General features: G+C 40.4%; 1 protein-coding gene across 4 annotated transcripts in view; it reads right to left on the bottom strand.

Annotated features, from left to right (window-relative positions):
- The window catches only part of LOC126947233 (arylsulfatase F), an 80717-nt gene that overhangs the window by 16332 nt on the left and 40189 nt on the right, over positions 1-24196 (bottom strand). For 3 of the 4 annotated variants that reach the window (XM_050777952.1, XM_050777954.1, XM_050777956.1), the window contains exons 4-7: positions 22596-22717; positions 19095-19217; positions 15258-15681; positions 9878-10014 (exon numbers count right to left, since the gene is read on the bottom strand). In XM_050777952.1, the coding sequence (XP_050633909.1) occupies positions 9878-10014; positions 15258-15681; positions 19095-19217; positions 22596-22717 (806 nt within the window). The remainder of the gene's footprint in view (positions 1-9877; positions 10015-15257; positions 15682-19094; positions 19218-22595; positions 22718-24196) is intronic. The other variant, XM_050777953.1, reaches the window with a different exon arrangement.

Genomic DNA, 24196 nt, shown 5'->3' with positions numbered 1-24196 from the left:
AAGTTTCTTGTGAGCACAGCTGGAGAAGTTTGGCTGGGATTTGTGAATTAAATCGTAGGAATCCATCCATGTTAATTTCCCGATTTTGATGATTTGCAGTGATGATGTAGGAGAATGTCTTTGTTTTATAAAATACACACTAAAGTTTCTAAATTTAATGAACATCATATCTGCATCTTACTCCCAAATATTCAGAAGCATAAGAAACATGTGGAGGTGGAAGAGAGAAAGAGAGAGAGAGGAAGAAAGAGGATGATCAGGAGAAAGGAAGAGGGAGAGAGAAGATATATTTGATAAATTGCTAACAGTTGGGAAAGATGGGTGAAGGGGACATGGCAGTTGTTTTTACTCTTCTTGCTATTTTTCAGTAAATAGTGAAAAGTAGCAAGAAAAAACAACAAGGCTAACATTTTTCTGATTATAAAAATACAGCATAGCTTGGGAAATACAAAAAATAAAGAAAATTATAAGGAGGAAAATAAAGACCACCAATTTCCTGCCCCCATTGCCATTTGACTATTTAAAAAAAATTGTTACATACTGTATTAGTCTGTTTTCACGATGCTAATAAAGACATACCTGAGACTGCGTAACTTATAAAGAAAAAGAGGTTTAATGGAATCACAGTTCTACGTGGCTAGGGAGGCCTTACCATCATGATGGAAGGTGAAAGGCATATCTTACATGGTGGCAGACAAGAGAGAATGAGAGCCAAGCAAAAGGAGTTTCCCCTTATAAAACCATCAGATCTCATGAGGCTTATTCACTACCATGAGAACAATATGGGGGAAACCGCCCCCATGATTCAATTATCTCCCACCAGATCCCTCTGCAACATGTGGGAATTATGGGAGCTACAATTCAAGATGAGATTTGGGTGGGGACACAGCCAAACCATATCACATACTCTTGTAGATGCATCTCTATATATATTTGGGTTGATATTGCATGCACAGTTTTCAACTTGCTTTTTTCATCCAATATTATTTCTTGGAAAATCTACGTGTTAAAAAATTACTCAAGGCTGGGCATCGTGGCTCACATCTGTAATCCCAGCAATTTGGGAGGGCAAGGAAGGAGGATCCCTTGAGCTCAGGTGTTTGAGACCTCCCTTGTCAACACAGTGAGACCCTGTCTCAATTAAAAAAAAAAAACTAAAAAACTTATTTGTACAATTTAATGGTTGGAAAAGTGTCCATTGTGTGTGTGTGTGTATATATATATGTATATATACATATGTGTGTGTGTGTGTATAGTTTTTTTTGAGATGGAGTTTTGCATTTGTTACCCAGGCTGGAGTGCAATGGCATGATCTCAGCTCACTGCAACCTCCGCCTCCCAGGTTCAAGCCTTTCTCCTGCCTCAGCCTCCTGAGTAGCTGGGATTACAGGCATGCGCCACCACACCCAGCTAATTTTGTATTTTTAGTAGAGACAAGATTTCTCCATGTTGGTCAGGCTGGTCTAGAACTCCCGATCTCAGTTGATCTGCCTGTCTCAGCCTCCGAAAGTGCTGGGATTACAGGTGTGAGCCACTGCACCCGGCCTAAACAATTTATGATGCTTTATTTTTAAGTACCATAAATTATTTAACCATTGTACTGTTGTTCACTATTCTGGTTAATTTTCATACTTTGCCATAATTTCAAATGCCATAATGAACAACTTTCAGCATTAATAATAGTTCATTTTTTCAATTCCTCATCAGTATCTAATGTTTGATAGGTGATTATGGTACATTATGAATGATCATGGGTTTCCTTCTGTGTCCACTCTAATATTTGTACTCTTAATCTGTAAAAAATGTTTAAATTTTGCTGATATTTTTGGAAGGAATTATGTGTTTCCATTATTGATTTATAAGAACTCTTTATTTGTTAAGCAGTTAAAACAATGTCATGTTGTTGCTAATATTTCCTCAGTTTGCATAGGGCCTTTAGTCATGCTACTTATCAGATAACCTTTTGTTATTACTAACACTATACCTCATCCAGATGTAAATTTACTGTTTAACTATAGCTTCTTCCAATTTTTGTTTTGTTTCACTCAATGTCCTCAGTGTGTATGGAAAAGCATGCTAAATCGAATTGGTAATGGTTTTTCCTAAACTAACTCTGTGAATTTCCTTAGGCTGCTGAAGCAAATTAGTACAAATGAGGTGGCTTAAAACAACGAACATTTATTCTTTCACAGCTCTGGGGGCCAGATGTTCAAAATTAAGTTATTGGCAGGGTCACTCTCTCTCTCTCTCTGAAGTTTCTAGGGGAGGATCTTTCCTTACTTCTTCCTCGCTTTGGACAGCTGGCATCAGTCCTTAGCCTTCCTTGGCTTGCAGCAGCCTCATCCTAATTCACCATATCGGATTAGGACCCACCCCCAATGACCTCATCTTAACTTGATTCCACCTGCAACGACCCTATTTCCAAATAAGATCCCATTCTCACATACCTTGGGTTATGACTTGAACGTATCTTTTTGGGGGGATGTAACTCAACTCATAATACAAACTTTCCCCAACACCTTTCAGCCCTGCCACCTTGATTTAAAAACTTTATTGTACCGAATGTAATGTCCTTCTCTTTCCCAGACCTGCTCCAAGGCTATTATTTTCTGCTTCATTGATCTAAAAGTCAAATCTTGTATTTCTGTGTTTTAATTTTTGTAGTTTGCTTTTTGATAGCATTTCTTATGATCACAGAAGTGTTTCTTGATGTTTTCTACCAAAGACTTTCTCATCAGATGTTTCTGGAAAGTTTATTTCCTATCAGTTTATTCGGTGTGTATTTCATCATCACCTATATAATGACCAGTCCCCAGAGGATAGTAATTAATGCTCTAATCAGAGCTACCTTAGCCTTCAATATTAACTTCAAAATAACTAATACATTTATACAATCCACTCTTCCCTTCCATGTATTCAAGTTTTCTTTCATGAGTCAGTTTCAAGATACTCATTTACTGCTTGAAAAATTATTTCTAAATATTTCAGCTATTGACATTGGAGCTATAATGAATGGTAGCTGGTGATCCATCGTATCTTGAAATGCATTATTTTTAACAAAAAGAAAAGGTCTTAATTTTGGTGCATATACCCAACAGAGAAACATTGTAGACTTCATGTATAACTAATGTATTTTTATATATAGCTAATATATTTATGTATAGCTAATATATATATGTAACTGATTATACTATTGGACTAATACTATACTAACATATACTATACAGAAACAAATGTATTTATTATATTGTATGTCAATCTTTAGAAGATATATACTACATAACGTAGTATATATGTATTTATGTATATAATAAAAATGTTTCATAAGTTACATTGTTAAAATATATATAAAATATAGATAATATTAACAGCATGATAAATAACATGTATATAGTTAGGCAATACTAGAAAGCATGCAAGAATTTTCCTGGCTACTATCTAATTAATGCATATGTTATAAGTCTCTCAAAATATTAAGAATAGAAAGATTCAAAGTGTCAGCCAACATTATGCTTAAAAGTAAAAATTGGAACTATTTCATTAATACCAGAAAAATAAGAATATTTTTGTCATTATGTAACCTATTTTTCTACATAACCTGACTGATGCAATTAACATTAAAGTTAAATACATACTTTAACACATAAAATACAAACTTAACATTAAATGTAGTGAACATAACTATGTTGGAAACCCCAGAAAGTTTAATGAAACCTCTATAGTACTGATATATATATGTACATAATATATAATATGCATAGCATAATTGCGATATATATAAGATAGAACCATATACTATATTAAAATCTAATAATTGTATATTAATGATATGTTTATATTATATGAATACAATATATTATAACAATGTATATAAGTAATATAACTATAATATAAATTGTATGTAATATAATTTTATTATAATACCATATGTCATCTATGTGCTAATATGTGTTCTATTAAACTCTAGGGTTTTTAACATAGGCAATTCTGTTCTTTGCAAATAATACTAAATTACTTTGAGTTGTTTGTATTCTTAATATTATTCAATTATATTCAATTATTCTATTTATATCTTAAAATTTAGAGAGATTACATAGTGGCCATGGAAATGATTATTTCTGAGACAGGATTTTGCTCTATCACCCAGGCTAGAGTGCAGTGGTGCAATCGTGGCTCACTGCAGCCTCAAACTCCTGGGCTCAAGTGATCCTCCCACCTCAGTCTCCCAAGTAGCAGGGAATACAACCATGGAAATGATTCATACCTTTCTAACATCAACTGAAATAAATAAATAAATATAGAAATTATATGCTACAGAAATACATAATATATATGCATTATGTATGATAAAACTTTCAAATTATTAATATTAATATGTATAACAAATAATATAAATATATAATATAAAGAGTTAAGTTATATTTTATATATGTATCTCATATATTGCATATAAATTATGTATATATATGGCATAGAAATACATGTTTACAGCCTCCTTTGCAGTTCTGCCCTGTCTGGGGGAGCTGCCCAAGCTGTGTTGCTGTCCACAGACATGCCTGCCCTGGGATTCCACCACTCACAATTGTCTGTACAACAGGCTCAGCCAGAACCCTCATCCTTGTCTCATCTCCTGCTGATAAGGCCATTTCTCCTACTCATTGTTCCACATTTTACTTTCTTATCTGCATTCTTGAGAAACCTGCTCTTCAGATCCAAGTTGATGGACTTTCTCCCATGCAGAAATGCATGACTCATCTGGCATCAGAGATTTTCCCCCTGTGTGGGGCAAGGGTGGTATCTCCATTGAAAGCCTCTCACTGGGCTCGAAGGAAGCAGGAAGCCAGGTTGGGGGAAGTTTTTGGAGTTTTTCTGACTCCTGTGAAATGACAGTCTGTAGGAATCTAACGGGGCTACAGGAGGCTTCAGAGAAGAATGTAGCTCTCCTTCTTCATCTTTCAACCTGACTTCTTTGCCCTGCATAAGAGGCAGCTGAGCTAGGGAGTAAGAGTTCTGGAGCCCAACCCTGGCTTATCTCCAAGAGCAGCCACCAAAGGCCATGTACTTTTGTCTCCTTCTCTGTGAATGGGGATAAATTTGATGATGAAGATGGTACTCGTCTGTGAGGATGTTGCAGGGATTCATCCAGAATACACTGGTAACAGTGCATGGCCCATGGGAAGTATCACTTTTAAAAGTGTTTATTACACCAGCTGGAAAGGCTACTATTAGGTTGATGCAAAAGTAATCGAGGTCTTTGTCATTGAAAGTAATGACAAAGACCTCGATTACTTTTGCACCAACCTAATAAGTCAAAGAAATGTAAAAAAAGGAACAGATGCTGGTGAGGCTGCAGAGAAGATGCAACACTTATATACTATTGTTGGGAATATAAATTGGCTCAGCCACTGTGGAAAGCAGTTTGGAGATTTCTCAAATAACTTAAAATAGAACTACCCTCTGACCCAGTAATCCCATTACTGGGTATCTACCCAAAGGAAAATAAATCATTCTACCAAATAGACACAGGCACTTGCATGTTTATCACACTATTCACAATAACAAAGACATGGAATCAATCCACATGGATAAAGAAAATGTGGTACAGATGCACCATGGAATACTATGCAGCCATGAAAAAGAACAAAATCACATCGTTTGCAGCAACATGGATACAGCTGGAGGCCATTGTCCTAAGCAAATTAACACAGAAAAAGAAAACCAAATACCACATGTTCTCACTTATAAGTGAGAGTTAAACATTGGGTACTCATGGACATAAAGATGGGAACAATAAACACTGGGGACTCCAAAAGGGGAGAAGGAAGGTGGGGGACAAGGGCTGAAAATCTATCTATTGGGTGCCATGCTCACTCCCTGGGTGACAGGATCTATTGTACCTCAAACCTCAGCATCACGCAATATACCCAGGTAACAAACCTGCATGTGTGCTCCCTGAATCTAAACTAAAAGTGGAAATTATTAAAAAATGAAAATAAGTGTTTATTCTATCAGCAGACTCCATTATTCCAGGGCACTGCTGTGGAAAACCCATGATAATTTTTTTTTTTTTTTTTTTTTTTGAGACGGAGTCTCACTCCGTTGCCCAGGCTGGAGTGCAGTGGCGCGGTCTCAGCCACTGCAAGCTCTGCCTCCGGGGTTCACGCCATTCTCCTGCCTCAGCCTCCTGAGTAGCTGGGACTGCAGGCGCCTGTCACCATGGATGTGTTTGTATTTTTAGTTGAGACGGGGTTTCACAGTTAGCCAGGATGGTTTTGATTGCCTGACCTCGTTATCTGCCTGCCTTGGCTTCCCAAAGTGCTGGGATTACAGGCGTGAGCCACCGCGCCCGGCCACCCATGATAATTATAAAAGGCAGGAATGTGATATCTCTACCAGGAATGGCCACAAATAAACTTTTCTAATAAGAAAAGCAACAATTCCGGCTGGGCGCGGTGGCTCATGCCTGTAATCCCAGTACTTTGGGAGGCCGAGGAGGGTGGATCACGAGGTCAGGAGATCGAGACCATCCTGGCTAACACGGTGAAACCCCATCTCTACTAAAAATACCAAAAAAAAATTAGCCGGGCGCGGTTGTGGGCGCCTGTAGTCCCAGCTACTCGGGAGGCTGAGGCAGGAGAATGGCGTGAACCCGGGAGGCGGAGCTTGCAGTGAGTCGAGATCGCGCCACCGCACTCCAGCCTGGGCGACAGAGCGAGACTCCGTCTCAAAAAAAAAAAAAAAAAAAAAAGCAATAATTCCTAGAACTTGGGGTATTGTTACAGCTTCTGGGATAAATAATTTCAGGGTAAATACATGTTTGTTTGAGAATTGCTAAAATCATATATTAAAGCAAATGTTTATTCTTCCTAAAGGCTTGATCCTGGCTGTGTGGACAAAACATTCAAAAACTCTGGGCACCAGCATCATGTACATCTCAGTTGCGCTTTTTCAAAATATAATTTTCAGATATCACAGCTTGTCCACCCAGATTCAACATACCCATCCATTTGTGTAATACTATCTGAATGTCACTAGAAAAATCCCGTTGAAATTAAAGTCACACCCAAAGTGCCTTGTTCGAACACTATGACACATCATCAGTTTTATTAAATTAGATACTTTGGGAACTTTGTTAATTTACATTTTTAAAGCAAATAGTAATTTCTTTTGGTTATCACAGCCTGAGTTTGAATGACCTATTTCATTGATTTTCAAAGATCAAATCAAAAATAGGATCGCTCACACTTTTTGAGATTGAGTGCAATATTAAGAATGTAAACTGTAAGGACTTGCTGCGTTGCCTAGTGCTGGTGGAGGCAGAAAGTAAGAGGGGTATGCATAGCTATCTATCTATCTATGCATCTATCTATGTATCTATCTATCTATCATGTATCTATTTATCTACCTATCATCTACATATCTGTCAATCTATCCTATCATCTATCTATCTTATCTATCAATCAGCTATCTTATCTGTCATCTATCATCTGTCGTATGTATCATGTATTTATCTATATATCTATCCATCTATCATCTATGTATCTGTTTATTCATCTACCTATTCATGTATTCATCTATAATCTATCAATCTATATCTGTCTCTCTATCATCTATCATCTGTTTATCTACGTATCTATCAATCATCTGTTGATCATCTATCATCTATCTATCATCCATCCATCATCTATCTACCTATCATCTATCAACTATCTATCAATCCATCATCTATCTATCCATCTATCATCTATTTACCTATCATCTATCTCTGTCAATCATCTGTTTCTAAACATATGTACACAAACACTACAGACACAAACACACTTATACCTACATAAACATCCATTCATGTGTATGTATTTGGTTTGAATATTATTTATATTTTTAAATACTTTATATTTTTTATGTGTTTAAGACTATGCAAATTGGCTTTGCTTTTTCCAGGTTTAATTTTCCAAAGTGTCTTTTTATTTAGTGACATATATTTCACAATATCTGTATCTGGAAAATATTATACTTTAAATTTGTGTCCTGCCCATATGTGAGTTTCACTCGTGGTTTTCTTTCATTAATGTTGGAAAATTGAAGCCATTTTGCTAATCAATATATTTACCATGTAAGTCTTAGGAAATCCCATTTACATTGTTCTCTCTACAGGATGAGTTCATGAGGGTACTGGATTCTGACTTACCAGTTAATTCCCAACCCCCAACTAAGATCTTGGTGCTCAACAGACCTGAAATAAAGGTTGGCTATGTCACTAAAGAGTCTAAAAATACGATTTCTCCTTCTGTCAAAAAGATACGTGGGCTGGGTGTAGTGACTCATGCCTGTCATCCCAACACTTTGAGAGGCTGAGGCAGGCATATTACCTGAGCTTGGGAGTTCAAGAGCAGCCTGGGCAACATGGAAAAACCTTGCATCTACAAAACATACAAAAATTACTCGGGCACAGTAGCATGTGTCTATAGCCTTAGCTACTCAGGAGGCTGAGGCAGGAGAATCGCTTTACCCCAGAAGGCAGAGATTTCAGTGAGCTGAGATCACATCATTGCACTTAAGTCTGAGGGACAGAGTGAGATCTTGTCTCAAAAAAAAAAAAAAAAAGACATGTGCACTCTATGTTCATCACAGCACTATTCACAAGAGCAAAGACATAAATCAACCTAGGTACCCATCAGTGGTGGACTGGATAAAGAAAATGTGGTACATATACACCATGGAATACTACACAGCCATAAAAAAGAACAAGACCATGTCCTTTGCAGCAACATAGATGCAGGTGGCGGACATTATCCTATGCAAATTAATGCAGAAATATAAAACCAAACACTGCATGTTCTCACTTATAAGTGGGAGCTACTGTCACCCAGACTGGAGTGCATGGAGTGCAGTGGTGTGATCATGGCTCACTACAGCCTCAATTTATGGGCTCAAGCAATCTTTCTGCTTTAGTCTCCTGAGTAGCTGGGACTACAGGTGCATGCCACCACACCCAGCTAATTTTTGTATTTTTGTAGAGACAGGGTCTCACTATGTTGTCCAGGCTGGTCTCAAACTCCTAGGCTCAAATGATCCTCCCATCTCAGCCTCCCAAAGTGCCGGGATTACAGATATGAGCCACTGTGCTCAGCTGGATTTTTGTTAAATAGATTTTAGCTGATCTTGTCACAAAAAAGTAGCAGTGTGAGATGATAGATATACTTGCTTACTGTATTACTATTACTTAATATTACTATATTATGTTACTTAACGATTACTATTTGCTTCACTATAGTAATCATTTTACTATCTATATGTATCTTTTAACATTATGTTGTGAATCTTAAATATACACAATAAAATTTATTTTTAAAAACAAAACAAAATAAGCAGGAGCATAACATCAAGTATACGTGGACACACAGATCAGAGCAATAGATACTGGGGACCACTAGAGGGGTGAAGGAAAGAGTGGGGGAAGGATTGAAAACTAACTATTGGGTGCTACGCTTAGTGTCTGGGTGAAGGGTTTGATGAGATCCTAAACCTCAGCATCACGTAATACACCCAGGTAACAAACCTGCACATGTACTCCCTGAATCTAAAACAAGAGTTGAAATTTTTGAAAAGAAGATTTGATGTGTTATCTGGCCAGCACTGGAGATGCAGTCAAGTAGACAAAGACCCCAGTTGATAAGTGAACGGCATACAAAGAAAGGAGAGGAAATGCATATAGTTTTTTTGCTGACTTTCTCAATTGCTTGCAACTATTACCTCATTTATGTCTCAGACCACCCTGTCCCATAGGCATAATTCTCTTCACTCTACAGGTTGACCAAGAGCAGTTTTCAGGTGTCCTGTCCTATTAGTTTCTGTCCACTTAGGTCCTGTGTCTTACCCATCATGGAGTCCATCTCTTCCACATTATCCCCATACAAGCCATGCTTGCTGGTGCCAATGAAATCGTCCGTGGTGGGGAGAGGTATGTGCACATGAAGAAAGGAGAAAAAAAGAAGGAAAGGTTCCTTGCGGTGCCTGAGAAGACATCAATGAAACTACTTGTGAGTTTTCAACATCCATGAATGTGAAAAATACTGTTTTGGCTTCTCATAGACATGACCTGCTTCCTTCTTCTCCATGCTGCAGAAGATAGAGTGTGTCCACCCAAGGGCCCTATCCTGCATGGAATGGATTCCATGATCCTGCAGCACCTCAACTGCTCCCTAACCCCTTTGGTGATGCTACTGAAATCATCTCTATAAACTTCATAAAATCAATCAGAGAGGAAGGGAGGGGGAGAAACAAAAATGAACTAAGCTTGCAGCATACTCAGCTTTGATCCTGAGGTCAGCTTGCTCTCTGATCTATGTCTTCCTACTTGTTTGGTACCTATTTGTCCTAGAATCACAAAGACCCACAGGATGGTAACATAACATTATGAAATGTTAAGTTTTCCATTTGCGGTAATCTTTCAGGCTGTGCATACCAGGGAAACTACTGATGTCTGCTTCTCTGAAGGACCCTGTGAGAAGCTGACTTACTAAAGCATGCCATTTCCACATTCTGGTGATTTCATTCCCTCTTACCCCAACCCATCAATGACCCCAACAACCTCCATGATTCCCCTAAAAAATCCAGCCCAGAACTCCTTGGAAAGATGGATTTGAGGACAGGCACAATGGCTCACGCCTGTAAACACACCACTTTGGGAGGCTGAAGGAGGCAGATCACCTAAGGTTAGGAGTTCGAGACCAGCCTGTCCAACAGGGTGAAATCCTGTCTCTATTAAAAATACAAAAATTAGCCAGGCATGATGGTGGGCTCTTATAATCCCAGCACTGGGGAGGCTGAGGTGGGAGAATTGCTAAAGCAAGGAGGCAGAAGTTGCAGTGAGCTGAGATTGCACCACTGCACTCCAGCCTGGGCAACAGAGTGAGAATCTGTGAAAGAAAGAAAGAAAGAAAGAAAGAAAGAAAGAAAGAAAGAAAGAAAGAAAGAAAGAAAGAAAGAAAGAAAGAAAGAAAGAAAGAAAGAAAGAAAGAAAGAAAGAAGGAAGGAAGGAAGGAAGGAAGGAAGGAAGGAAGGAAGGAAGGAAGGAAGGAAGGAAGGAGAGAGAGAGAGAGAGAGAGAGAGAGAGAGAGAGATGGATTTGAGGTCTCCTCTCATGTTTGCACTAATTGCCCTGCAATTATTAAACCTTTCTCTACCGTAAACCCTGCTGCCTCAGTGTATTGGTATGTTACTGTGTGGCAGGCATATGAACCTGGTAGTCCTGTGACACCATCACAGTTCCTTTGATTCTCAGATGCCAGGACAACTGTAGAACATACTGCAAGCCAACACAGATCTCCCATATCATGAGAGTGTGAAAAGTCAAATCCAGCTCTGTTTGGGGGATGTTCTCACTGCTCATGAAGCCTCAAACTAGAGTCACACCCTGAGACACATCAAGAGATGGTGGTATGGAAGTCATTTCTTACCAAGATCAAGAGTTTCACAAGCCATAAGCCAGTACAAACAGGAATGCCTTGGCAAGCCATTTGCACCCTGTAGTTTCTCACATGAGGATACACGGAATTAGGCTGACCCACTTTTAACTTTGATAATCCACCTGCCTGAATGATAAGTCCTCAGCTACCCAGGGAAGCACAAAGCACAAATGCCATTCATTGGGAAATTTCTGCTCTGATGAGATATCAAAATATAAATAAATAAAAATAAATGAATTTTAAAAACAAGACTTATGTCATGGTGTCTTGAACAGTGACCCCTCAAAATTCATGTTCACTTCAAACCTCAGAATGGGACCTTATTTGGAAATGGGGCCTCTAGATATTTAATTAGTTAAGATGTGATCATTCTGGATTAGGATGAGTCCCAAGTCCAATAACGCTGTCCCTATAGGAGAAGAGGAGACACAAGCACAGAAGAAAAGTCCATGTGGAAATGGAGTAATGTGACCACCAGCCAAGGGGCATCTGGAGCCACCAGGAGCTAGAGGAGGCAGAAGGGATCCTCCCCTAGAGCCTCCAGAAGAAACCGAATACAATTGTAGTAGATTGAATAGCAGCCCCCAGAAATATATACATCCATATATTTTAAAGCCCAGAACCTGGAATGAGACTTTATTTGGATATCAAGACCTTTGCAGAGGTAATTAGTTAAGGATCTGAAGATGAGCTCATCCCGGAATTAGGATGGGCACTAAATCCAATGACCATTGTCATTATAAGAGACAGAAGATGAGACACAAATACAGAGGGGAAGACCATATGCAGATGAAGCAGAGACTGGGGTGATGCGGCCACAAGCCCAGGGATGCCTGAAGCCACCAGGAGTGGGGAAGGGCAGGAAGAATCCTCCCCTAAAGCCTACAGAGGAAGTACAGCTCTGAACATTAAAGATTTAAAATTAAATAGTTTTCACCCCAAACTAAGCTGCCAAAATAAAGAGTCATGGTCAAAGTGATCAGCTGAATAATGCCCCATTCCAAAGATATCCACATCCTAATTCTCAAAACCTGTGAATATGTGATTTTACATGGTAAAAGGTCTTTGCAGATGGAATGAATTAAGGATCGTAAGATGAAGTGATTATCCTGGGTTATCTGGGTGGGTCCAGTGGAATCAGAAATGTCCTTTTGTAAAAGAGACACAGAGTGTCTGAGTCAGAAAACAAAACCCTACAAGCTAAGGAATGCAGGCAGCTTCAAGAAACTAGAAAAAAGAGAAAACAGATTCTCCCCTAGACCCCCTAGAAGTAACTAGCCCCACCAACATCTGATTTTAGCCCACAAGGTTAATTTTGGATTTCTGACCTCAAGAACAGCAGGATAATAAATTTGTGTTGCATTAGGCCACTATATTTGTGGTAATTTTTTTTATTTTTCGAGACAGGGCCCTCACTCCGTTGCCCAGACTGGAGTGCAGTGGTGCAATCATGGCTCACTGCAGCCTCAACCTCCCAGGCTCAACTAATCCTCCCACCTCAGTCTCCTGAGTATCTGTGACTACAGATGCATGCCATCATATCCAGCTAATTTTTTGTGTTTTTTGTAGAGATATGGTCTCCATATGTTGCCTTGGCTGGTCTCAAGCTCCAGAACTTAAGTGATCCACTTACCTTAGCCTCCCGAAGTGCTGGAATTACAGGCACTAGCCACTGTACTCAGCCCTATAGCCATTTGTTATAGCAACTGTAGGAGATTCATACACTGAGAATCCAGATAAAAATAGTTTCTAGCATTCATGAACCTAAGCCATTAGCTTATTGTCACAACGTCCAAATCTTTATATTTCCTCTTCACCATTGTTTTTTCCATTCAATATTGTGTTATTGTGGATCATATGTAACTTTTGAAACTCGACAGAGGTTTTGGTGAACAATGTACATCTCAACAATAGGATCTGTTCTTCAAGTACTAATGTAAAGTCCTAAGGAGAACTGTGTGGGAATGTTTGAAGACTCGAACTGGCAGACAGAAGAGAATGGGATTGCTTATCTTATACTCTCAGAGTGGTTGGTGCTAATTTGCTCATATTGATGCTCTTTCTGTAAAAATTCATAGAACTCTGCACATTTGGAAAGGTACCAGGGAACAGAAGGATTTGCTCTAAGTGACACCAAGCATTCAGTTCCATCTACAGAGCAAATACGGCTTCATTACTCCCAGATAACATTTTTTTTAAGACAGACTCTCCCTCTGTTGCCCAGGCTGGGGTGCAATGGCATGATCTCAGCTCACTGCAACCTCCGCCTCCTGGGTTCAAGTGATTCTCCTGCCTCAGCCTCCCAGCTAATTTTTGTATTTTTAGTAGAGATGGTGTTTCACCATGTTGGTCAGGCTGGTCTCAGATGATCCACCTGCCTTGGCCTCCCAGAGTGCTGGGATTACAGGCATGAGCCATCATGCCCAGCCCCAGACTACATATTTATCACCTTCACTTGGGCTACAGAGTAAGGACAAAGCTATGTACCAGAGTACACAAGACACCTTACATCCTGAGAATCTAGATCCTAGAATGGCTATTGGTAAAGATTAAACCTCAATCAATATGGAAAAAGCAAATGAAAAATGTGCTCACAGACTTTTTTTTAAAGAAAGAAGGTCCAACAACAAGAAGATAGATACCCTTGAAAATTTCCAGCCATTGTGTTCTGGGATGCATAAAGTTTTTATAACAATCACCTTTGACCATTTACCTCATCCAATTCATGAAATAGCCCTTCCATATCACATGCTCAAAGAGAAGCCTTCCAATTTTATTTTTCCCAAGTAGGTTTTTTTGTTTTTTAACAATAGGGACATAATGCAATGGACAACTTACTTTTTTCATCTGATTCCCTGATATGTATATATATATTTATCTATATCTATATCCATCTATATCTATATGTATCAGGGAACCAGACAAAAAATATTATAAAATATATTATATATATACATGATAGCATATGTATACATATATACATACATATTGTATGTGCATGTATACATATATACATACATATTGTATGTGCATGTATACATATATACATACATATTGTAAGTGCATGTATACATATATACATACATATTGTAAGTGCATGTATACATATATACATACATATTGTAAGTGCATGTATACATATATACATACATATTGTAAGTGCATGTATACATATATAGTGTATGTATATATTTCCTGTTGTAAATTAACATGATGACAAGATGCATTGTAAATTAACGTAAACAATTTGTGAGTTTGAGTTACTAGAGTCTGCCTCCATGGTCTGACCACATATAAATTTCAGAGCCAATAGAGAGACCATGATTTTAATAACAGGAGCCCAAACAAGGTACCACCTCTTTAGGTACAAACTGATGAGTCCAACTGGTCTTCAATACACTTCATATTTTTATCTAACCCTATTACACCATTTAGCAATATTCCATTTCCTAACTCAATATTTTTAATACCATCATCCCCTATTATTTTTATTAATGCATTGTAGATGTGCATAGTTTAAGGGTACACATTACAATTTAATACATTCATATAATTTGTAAAGAATTATTACAAATGATTTATTGTTTTAAATCAGTGTTAATTGGGGTGTCCATCACCTTAAATATTTGTCTTTTCTTTATTCTAGAGTCATTTGGCTTATTCTCTTTTAGCTATTTAGATGTGTACAATAGATTATTAAAAACTACAATCACCCTGCAAATCTATCTAGGTCCTTTTAAAAAAGAGATAATTATGATTATTACATGAATTTTTAATTAGTACGCTTACCTTTCTAAAAAGGAAATCGCCTCCTTTACCATAATGGATCCAGCTCGTTCGGCCTTCATGGGCTGCTCCGTAATCTCGTGCCCCCGCATGAGGAGGCAGTCCCAGTATAAAGGGGACGTGTAGCTGGAGAACCAAGCATAACCCAAGAGGAAAATAAACAGAATCATGGAGAAGATTAAGAGCAAGGGAACGGAGACCCAGCCACTCAGCTTTCCAAAGGTTAGGGTGAGGACAGCAATGGCAACCAGCTGCACGCAGAGCCAGAGTTGACTCTCAAAGGTTAACTCCGTGTTACGAGAGGGGTCCGGCCAGCAGCTGTCAACGAGAGTGAACGGCATGCCATAGTAGTAGTCAAACCCATAATTATATGGATGGTGGCAGTGGTCACTTCGGGAGTCGCAGTTCAAGCCTTGGTGCCATTTGCCTAAAACCAAACACACAAACACATCTACACATCAATATGTCAACATATGCCAGCACATTACAAAGAACATGTGAGCATTCTTCACATCAAACAATCAGCTAATGCACAAAAATAAAGTAGCAGAGATATTTTCCTTGGTTTAAAAAATCCGAGTTCCACTTAGCCACATTGTTGTTGTTGTTGTTGTTCTTTAGTTTACAGAGAAAGTTTGTATTCAGATCTGGTTGTGAGCAACAGGACAGGATAAAAAATAAGGGAGAAAAGTAGAATTGTGAGTTTCTTTCAAGGATGGGAACTACAAATTTTCTCATTCACTGAGACGACAAAGTCATAGCCACAAAGATAGATACATCACAGAGGCAAGGCAGGTTGCAGATGATGGAAGAATAGATACATCACAGAGACAAGGCAGGTTACAGATGATGGAAGAATAGATACATCACAGAGACAAGGCAGGTTACAGACGATGGAAGAATAGATACATCACAGAGGCAAGGCAGGTTGCAGACGATGGAAGAATAGATACATCACAGAGACAAGGCAGGTTGCAGATGATGGAAGAATAGATACATCACAGAGACAAGGCAGGTTGCAGATGATGGAAGAATAGATACATCACAGAGACAAGGCAGGTTGCAGATGATGGAAGAATAGATACATCACAGAGACAAGGCAGGTTACAGACGATGGAAGAATAGATACATCACAGAGACAAGGCAGGTTACAGATGATGGAAGAATAGATACATCACAGAGACAAGGCAGGTTACAGACGATGGAAGAATAGATACATCACAGAGACAAGGCAGGTTGCAGATGATGGAAGAATAGATACATCACAGAGACAAGGCAGGTTACAGACGATGGAAGAATAGATACATCACAGAGACAAGGCAGGTTGCAGATGATGGAAGAATAGATGTATACATAGATATAGCTAGATGGATACAGATGATAGGTAGGTAGATAGATAAATAGATAATACATAGACAGAAAGATAGGAAGATAGATAGATGAATAGATGTATATGTAGATATAGCTAGCTAAATAAATAGGGATGATAGATAGAAAGATAGATGATAGCTAATATGTAGACAGAAAGATAGGCAGATAGATGATAGAGATAGAGTGAGTGGTTAGATAGATAGATAGATAGATAGATAGATAGATAGATAGAAGAGAGGAGAGGAGAGGACAGATTCAAATAAGTGATGGAGGATAGATGGAGCATGTATAGATGTGTGTGTAGGTGGATGGATGGATCGATAGATGACTGGGTAATTAGATAGATGCATAAATAGATCTGTGTTGTGGGTGGATGAATAGACAGATGGGATATGATAGATGAAAATAAATTATGGAGTGTACATCTATGTATACACATGTGTATGTATATATCAATAGAGAGATAGATGTGATAAATATGATAGATACAAATAAATGATGGATGGATAGATGGGGCATGTATGTATGTGTAGGTGGATGGATGGATAGATAGGTGGGTGGCTGAGTAGGTGAGTAGATAGATAGGTGGATGGATATATATGGGCGGATAGACAGATGGATAGATAGATAGACAGACAGATAGATAGATAGATAGATAGATAGATAGATAGATAGATAGATAGACAGACAGAGACAGACAGATAGATAGATAGATAGATAGATAGATAGATAGATAGATAGATAGGATGGATAGATGAATGAATAGATGATAGGTAGATAGATAGATAGATAGATAGATAGATAGATAGATAGATAGATAGATAGATAGATAGATAAACAGACAGGGATAGAGATATAAGGGTGGATGGGTAGATGGATAGAGAGATGTCTAAATAGATAGGTGAATGGATGGCTAGATAAATAGATAGATACAGATGATAGATGGATAGACAGATACATGATAGATGAATGGGTGGATGAATAGATTATAGATGATAAATAGATAGATGATGGGTAGATAGATATATAGATGATAGATAAATGATAGATGATGGATTGATCAATAGACAGACAAAGAGGTAGATAGACAGGTAGATGGATGGACAGATAGATGCATAGAGATATATGGATTGATAGATGGATGGAGAAACAGAGAGAGATGACCAATGGTAGCTATAGATAAATCATGGAGGATGGACCCAGCATGGATGGATGAATAGCTGGCTGGCTGGAAATCCTAGGAGCTCTCATTAAAACTGATTGAAGTAAGGGACTTATTCAGTAAAATGTACCACACCTTGAATGATCACCAAAGGGTGCATGTGAGTCCTGCTAGCATGTGGATGCCCAGCAAACCCCCAGAGGCTGTGATAATGTGTATCTACTAGGAATATTAACAGTTTCCTGTATGTGGTGAGGGCCCAATCAAGAATGCCTGTGCTTCCATCAACCTCTGAGTGTCTATGGGAGTAGGTAGAGAAGAGGCAATGCTACTGGCTTAGGCTTCCTGTCCTGCAACCCCACAGAGATTGCCTTCTCTTATCAACAGCAGATGTGTTACAAAAATTGAAGGGATTTAAAATAGCACGTGATTCTCACGCCAGCTGAAACCCAGGCTTCCCAAACAGGAATGGTAGCTGGAGTTACAACTACTGGGTGGCTGAAGACTTCTATCATCCCTAGCAGTGGGAAGAAAACCTGTGTGGTCCAGTCTTAGTGAAATGAAGAGGCAGGTGACAGGATACACGGTGAGAGACTATGCGGGCAGGCAGAGCCAGAAAAATTTTATGTTCTTGTAATATGTTCATTTTAAAACATCTCCTATCACTGAGCTGTGTGAAGAATCAGACTGGGTGTGGTGGCTCACACCTATAATCCCAGCACTTTGGGAGGCCAAGGCAGGCAGATCACTGGAGGCCAGGAGTTCAAGACCAGCCTGGCCAGCATGATGAAACCTCATCTCTACAAAAAATACAAAAATTAGCCAGTCGTGGTGGCACGCGCCTGTAGTCCCAGCTACTCGGGAGGCTGAGGCATGAGAATCCCTTGAACCCAGGAGGTGGAGCTTGCAGTGAGCTGAGATCGTGCCACTGCGCTCCAGCCTGAGCGACACAGCAAGAGTCTGTCTTAAAAATAATAATAATAATAAAAGAACTCCTGGCACAAGCAATCCTCCCACCTCAGCCTCCAGAGTAGCTGGGACCATAGGCACATGACGCCATGCCCAGCTAATTTTATATTTTTAGAGACAAGGTCTTTCTATGTTGCCCAGGCTGGTCTGAAACTCCTGGCTTTCAGTGATCCTCCCACCTTGGCCTCCCAAAGTGCTGGGATTGTAAGAATGGTCCACTGAGCCTTTACATAAGACATTGTAAAATAAAGTGTTTCCGAGAAAGTCATAAATCAAGGGTAGAACAAAGGACATTATTACCTTATGATCAATGACTAACACCAATCCTTGTGTCTTACCTATAAGCCCCGTGCTGTATCCTTGCTTCTTTAGCAAGGCTGCAAATGTTGTCTCATTAAGAGGGAGGCCTGCGGGAACTGCAAGATTATGGACGACACGTCTATTACCACTAGAAACCATACCTAGAAGTAGCGTGGAAAAAAGTACAATGAGTAGGTGTTGCTATGGAGGGAATATTTTTGTCACTCCAAAATTTGCACATTGAAACCCTCACCTGCAAGGTAATGTTTAGGAGGTAGGGCTTTTAGGAGGGGATGAAGTCAGGAGGATGGAGCCTCAAGAATGAATCAGTATCCTTACAAAAGGGACCCCAGAGAGCTCCCTCATCCCTTCCACCATGTGAGGACACAGCAAGAGGGCACTGTCTATGAACCAGGAAGCAGGTCCCCAGCAGACACTGAAGCTGGCATGCCTTGATCTTGGCCAGCCTCCAGAATTCCTGACCTCAACTGATCTGCCCTCCTCAGCTTCCCAAGGTGCTGAGATTACAGGTGTGAGCCACTGTGCCCCAGCCCACTTCCCTCACCTTTAAAAATAGAACCATATGATTGGATGTGGTGACTCACACCTGTAATCCCAGCACTATGGAAAGCCGAGGCAGGAGGATTACCTGAGGTCAGGAGTTTGAGACCAGCCTGACCATATGGTGAAACCCAGTCTGTACTAAAAATACAAGATTAGCTGGGCATGGTGGTACATGCCTGTAATCCCAGCTACTTGGGAGGCTGAGGCAGGAGAATCTCTTGAACCCAGGGCCAGAGGTTGCAGTGAGCCAAGATTGTGCCACTGCTCTCCAGACTGGGCAACAAGAGTGAAACTCCCTCTCAAAAAAAAAAAAAAATAGAACCATGCAACCCAACAATTTCACTCTTGGGGAATATCAAAAGAATTGAGGTTCCTGAGGAACTCAAAAGGATTGAAAACTGGTATTCAAAGAAAAACTTGCACATGTATGTTCATAGCTATATTCCTCACAATCACTAAAGGGTAGAAACATCTTGTTGTCCATCAATTGATGAATGGATGGAGAAACTGTAGTGAACCCATGCGAGGGAATAGTATGCAAAATAAAAATAAAGCTCTGGCCCAGGCTACCATAAGACATTATGCTCAGTGACAGAAGCCAGTCACAGACTGTCACATACTGTATGATTCCTTTTATGTGAAATGTCCAGGACAGACATGTTCGTAGAGATGGAAAGTGGATTTTTGGTAACCAGGGGCTGGGAGAAGGGAGAATGGGGAGTGATTGCTTCATGGTGACAAGATCTCCTTTGTGGGTGATGGAAATGTTCTAGAATTTGATAGAGGTGATGGTTGTACAGTATTGGAAAAGAGCTACAAGCTACCGAATTGCACACTTTAAAACAGCTAATTTTGGCCAGGCGCGGTGGCTCGTGCCTAAAATCCCAGCACTTTGGGAGGCTGAGGTGGGCGGATCACTTGAGTGCAGGAATTCAAGACCAGCCTGGTTAACATGGTGAGACGCATCTCTATCAAAAATACAAAAATTAGCCGGGCATGCTGGTGGGTGTCTGCAAGCTCAGCCACTCAGGAGGCTGAGGAGGGAGAATCGCTTGAGCCCGGGAGTTTGAGGCTGCAATGAACTGAGATTGTGACACTGCACTTCAGCCTGGGCAACAAAGGGAGACCCTATCTCAAAAGTAAAAAACAAAACAAACAAAAAAAGTCACCAGGTTGGGTGCAGTTGCTCATGTCTGTAATCCCAGGACTTTTGAAGGCCAAAGAGGGAGGATGGCTTGAGTTCAGGAGTTCAAGACCAGCCTGGGGAACACAGCAAGACCCTAAGTAATTTAAAGATTAGCCAGGCATAGTGGTGCACACTTGTGGTCCCAGTTACTTAGGAAGCTGAGGTGGGAGGATCACCTGAGCCTGGAAGGTTGAGGTTGCAGTGAGCCATGATTATACCACTGCACTCCATCCTGGGCAACAGAGCAAGACCCTGTCTCAAAATAATAGTAATAAATTAAAAAGTAACGAGAACATGACAATTAGAGATTAGGATAATTTCCTTCTTCTCGTTTCATTTTTGTTTTATCTAAAATTGATATATGGCCAGGCGTGGTGGCTCACATCTGTAATCCCAGTACTCTGGGAGGCCGAGGTGGGTGGATCAACTAAGGTCAGGAGTTCGAGACCAGCCTGGCCAATATGGCAAAACCCCATCTCTACTAAAAATACAAAAATTAGACGGGCCTCGTGCCACGTGCCTGTAATCCCAGCTACTCAGAAGGCTGAGGCAGGAGAATCGCTTGAACTCAGGAGGCAGAGGTTGCAGTGAGCCGAGATTGCACCACCGCACTCCAGCCTGGGTAACAGAACGAGACTCCACTTCAATAATAATAATAATAATAATAATAATAAATAAAATAAAGTTGATATAAATTGAGCAAAGGGATAATACTACTGTCTCCATGGGTAAAATGTTGTGATGAAAGTTGTCCAAAAATCAGATAGCTATTTCTTGGTTTATGACTTTGTGGGTTTTTGGTTGTTGCTGTTTGTTTGTTTTGAGACGGAGTCTCACTCTGTCACTCAGGCTGGAATGCGGTGGCACAATCTCGGGTCACTGCAACCTCTGCCTCCCGGGTTCAAGCGATTCTCCTGCCTCAGCCTCCTGAGTAGCTGGGACTACAGGTGCCCGCCACCACACCTGGCTAATTTTTGTATTTTTAGTAGAGACGAGGTTTCACCATGTTGGCCAGGCTGGGCTCAAACTCCTGACCTCAAGTGATCCACCCTCCCAAAGTGCTGGGATTACGGGCGTGAGCCACCGTGCCCAGCCATGACTTTGTGGTTTGAAAGAAAAAAAATATATTTTTTGGTGACAGACTGAATGTGTAAACACATGTGGTATTAATTATTTCATTCCAAGAGAGTTTGTCTTTGTTGACCCGGGAAACTCAAACGTACACCTTATGGCTTGGAATTCAGGTAAAAAGCTGTCATTGCATCAAAAGACACTCAGTCACACAGGGCGATCTTGCATCTCTTAGAAGTGCAGTGATTCTGGGGTGGGCGGTGGTAGCTGTGTATGCCAGTGCATCTATGCACATGTGTGCTTTTTCTTTTCTTTCCTTTGTATCTTTTTTTTTTTTTTTTTTTCTTTCTAAGACATGCTCTATCAACAAGGCTAGAGTGCAATGCTGTGATCACACTCACTGCAGCCTCAACCTTCTGGGCTCAAGCGATCCTCCCACTTCAGCCTCCCAAGTAGCTGGGACCACAGGCGCATACCACCATGCTCAACTTATTAAAACATTTTTTTGTGGAGATGGGGTCTTGCTCTGTTTCCCAGGCTAGTTTGAAACTCCTGGGCTCAAGCAATCCTCCCACCTTGGCCTCCCGAGTTCTGGGATTACAGGCATGAGCCATCATGCCCAGCCCTTTTTTACTTGTTAACGTAGCCAAGCCACATTTTTATTTCCTCTCATCCTAACATGAGGGCAGAGTCCAGCAGAGCCCGCCAGTTTGCACACCTGATCGGATGGGGTATCTTCCCGTCAAGAACGCGGACCGGCTTGGGCTGCAGAGGGAGGCGGCCGAGATGTGTTGAGTCAGTCGCACGCCTTCCCTGGCAAGGCGGTCGATGTGAGGCGTCCTGAAGCAGGAGAGGCAAGGTGTATTGGAGAGAAGGAAAAGGTGGGGGGCAGGGGAAGCAGAGAAGAAGAGTGAGAGAAAGACAAACAGAAAGGCACAGGTGGAAAGAGAGAGGAGAAACAGACAGGGAGAGAGGGAGACACCCAGAAAGCGAGGCAGAGAGAGACAGAAAGAAAGGATAAGAGAGAGAGAGATGAGAAAGAGAGCAACAGAGAAGGACAGAAAGAGGCAGATGAAAGAGAGAGATGAAAAGAGAGAGAGAGAAAGAGACAAAGGGTAAGACACACAGAGAGAAACAGAAAGAGATGGAAAGAGAGAGACAGACAGAGGGAGAGAGAAAGAGACAGACAGAAAGAGGGAGAAAGAGAGAGACAGAAAGAGGGAGACAGAGAAAGACAGAGAGGGACAAACAGAGAGAAGATGAGAGAGAAAGAGAGAGAAATAGAAAGAGAGAGATGGAAAGAGACATACAGAGTTTAAGAGAGAGACAGAGAGAGAGACAGAAAGAAATGGAAAGAAAGATAAACAGAGGGAGGGAGACAGAGAGAAACAGAAAGAGAGGTGGAAAAAGAGACAGACAGACGGAGGGAGATAGAAAGACAGAGAGAGACGAACATAAAGAGAGATATGAAGAGAGAGAAAGAGACAGAGAGATACAGAAAGAGAAATGGAAAGAGAGAAGAAGATAGAGAGAAAGAGAGAGACAGAGAGTGATGGAAAGACAGAGAGAGGGAGAGAGAAGGAAAGACAGAAAGAGAGAAAGAAATGGACAGGATGAGATAGACACAGAGAGATGGAGACAGAGACAGACAATCAGAGGGAGACATAGAAAGACAGACAAGCAGACAGAGAAAGGGGGGAGACAGAGAAACGGAAAGAGAGAAGAAGATAGAGAGAAAGAGAGAGACAGAGAGAGATGGAAAGAGACAGAGAGAGGGAGAGAGAAGGAAAGACAGAGAGAAAGAAATGGATAGAATGAGATAGAGAGAGATGGAGACAGAGACAGACAATCAGAGGGAGACATAGAAAGAGATACAAGCAGACAGAGAAAGGGGGGAGACAGAGACAGACATAGAAAGAGATGGAGAGACAGAAAGAGATGGAAACAGAAGGACAGAGAGAGGGAGAGAGACAGAAAGAGATAGGAAGAAATGGATAGAATGAGAGAGACAAGGAGAGAGGGAGACAGAGACAATCAGAGAGAGAGAGAAAGAGAGACAAGCAGACAGAGAGGGGTGACACAGACAGGCATAGAAAGAGATGGAGAAACAGAAAGAGGAGAGAGAGAGAGAGAGAGACAGAGAGACAGACGGGGAGATCTGAAGATAAACAACATCTCTGTTTGTTATGATTTCCAGGTGCCCAGAGGTAACTGCACACGGAGTTCATTTTTCTTTTTTGCCCGTGTCAAGGTGAAGTATAACTGAGATTCCAGGCAGCTGTTGTTCTGCGGGGATCGTATACCTGGGTGCCGCTATAT

This window comes from Macaca thibetana, chromosome Y (genome assembly GCF_024542745.1).
Source record: "Macaca thibetana thibetana isolate TM-01 chromosome Y, ASM2454274v1, whole genome shotgun sequence".
In the NCBI taxonomy this organism is placed as follows: Eukaryota; Metazoa; Chordata; class Mammalia; order Primates; family Cercopithecidae; genus Macaca; species Macaca thibetana.
This window is presented reverse-complemented; position numbering and strand designations above follow the sequence as displayed.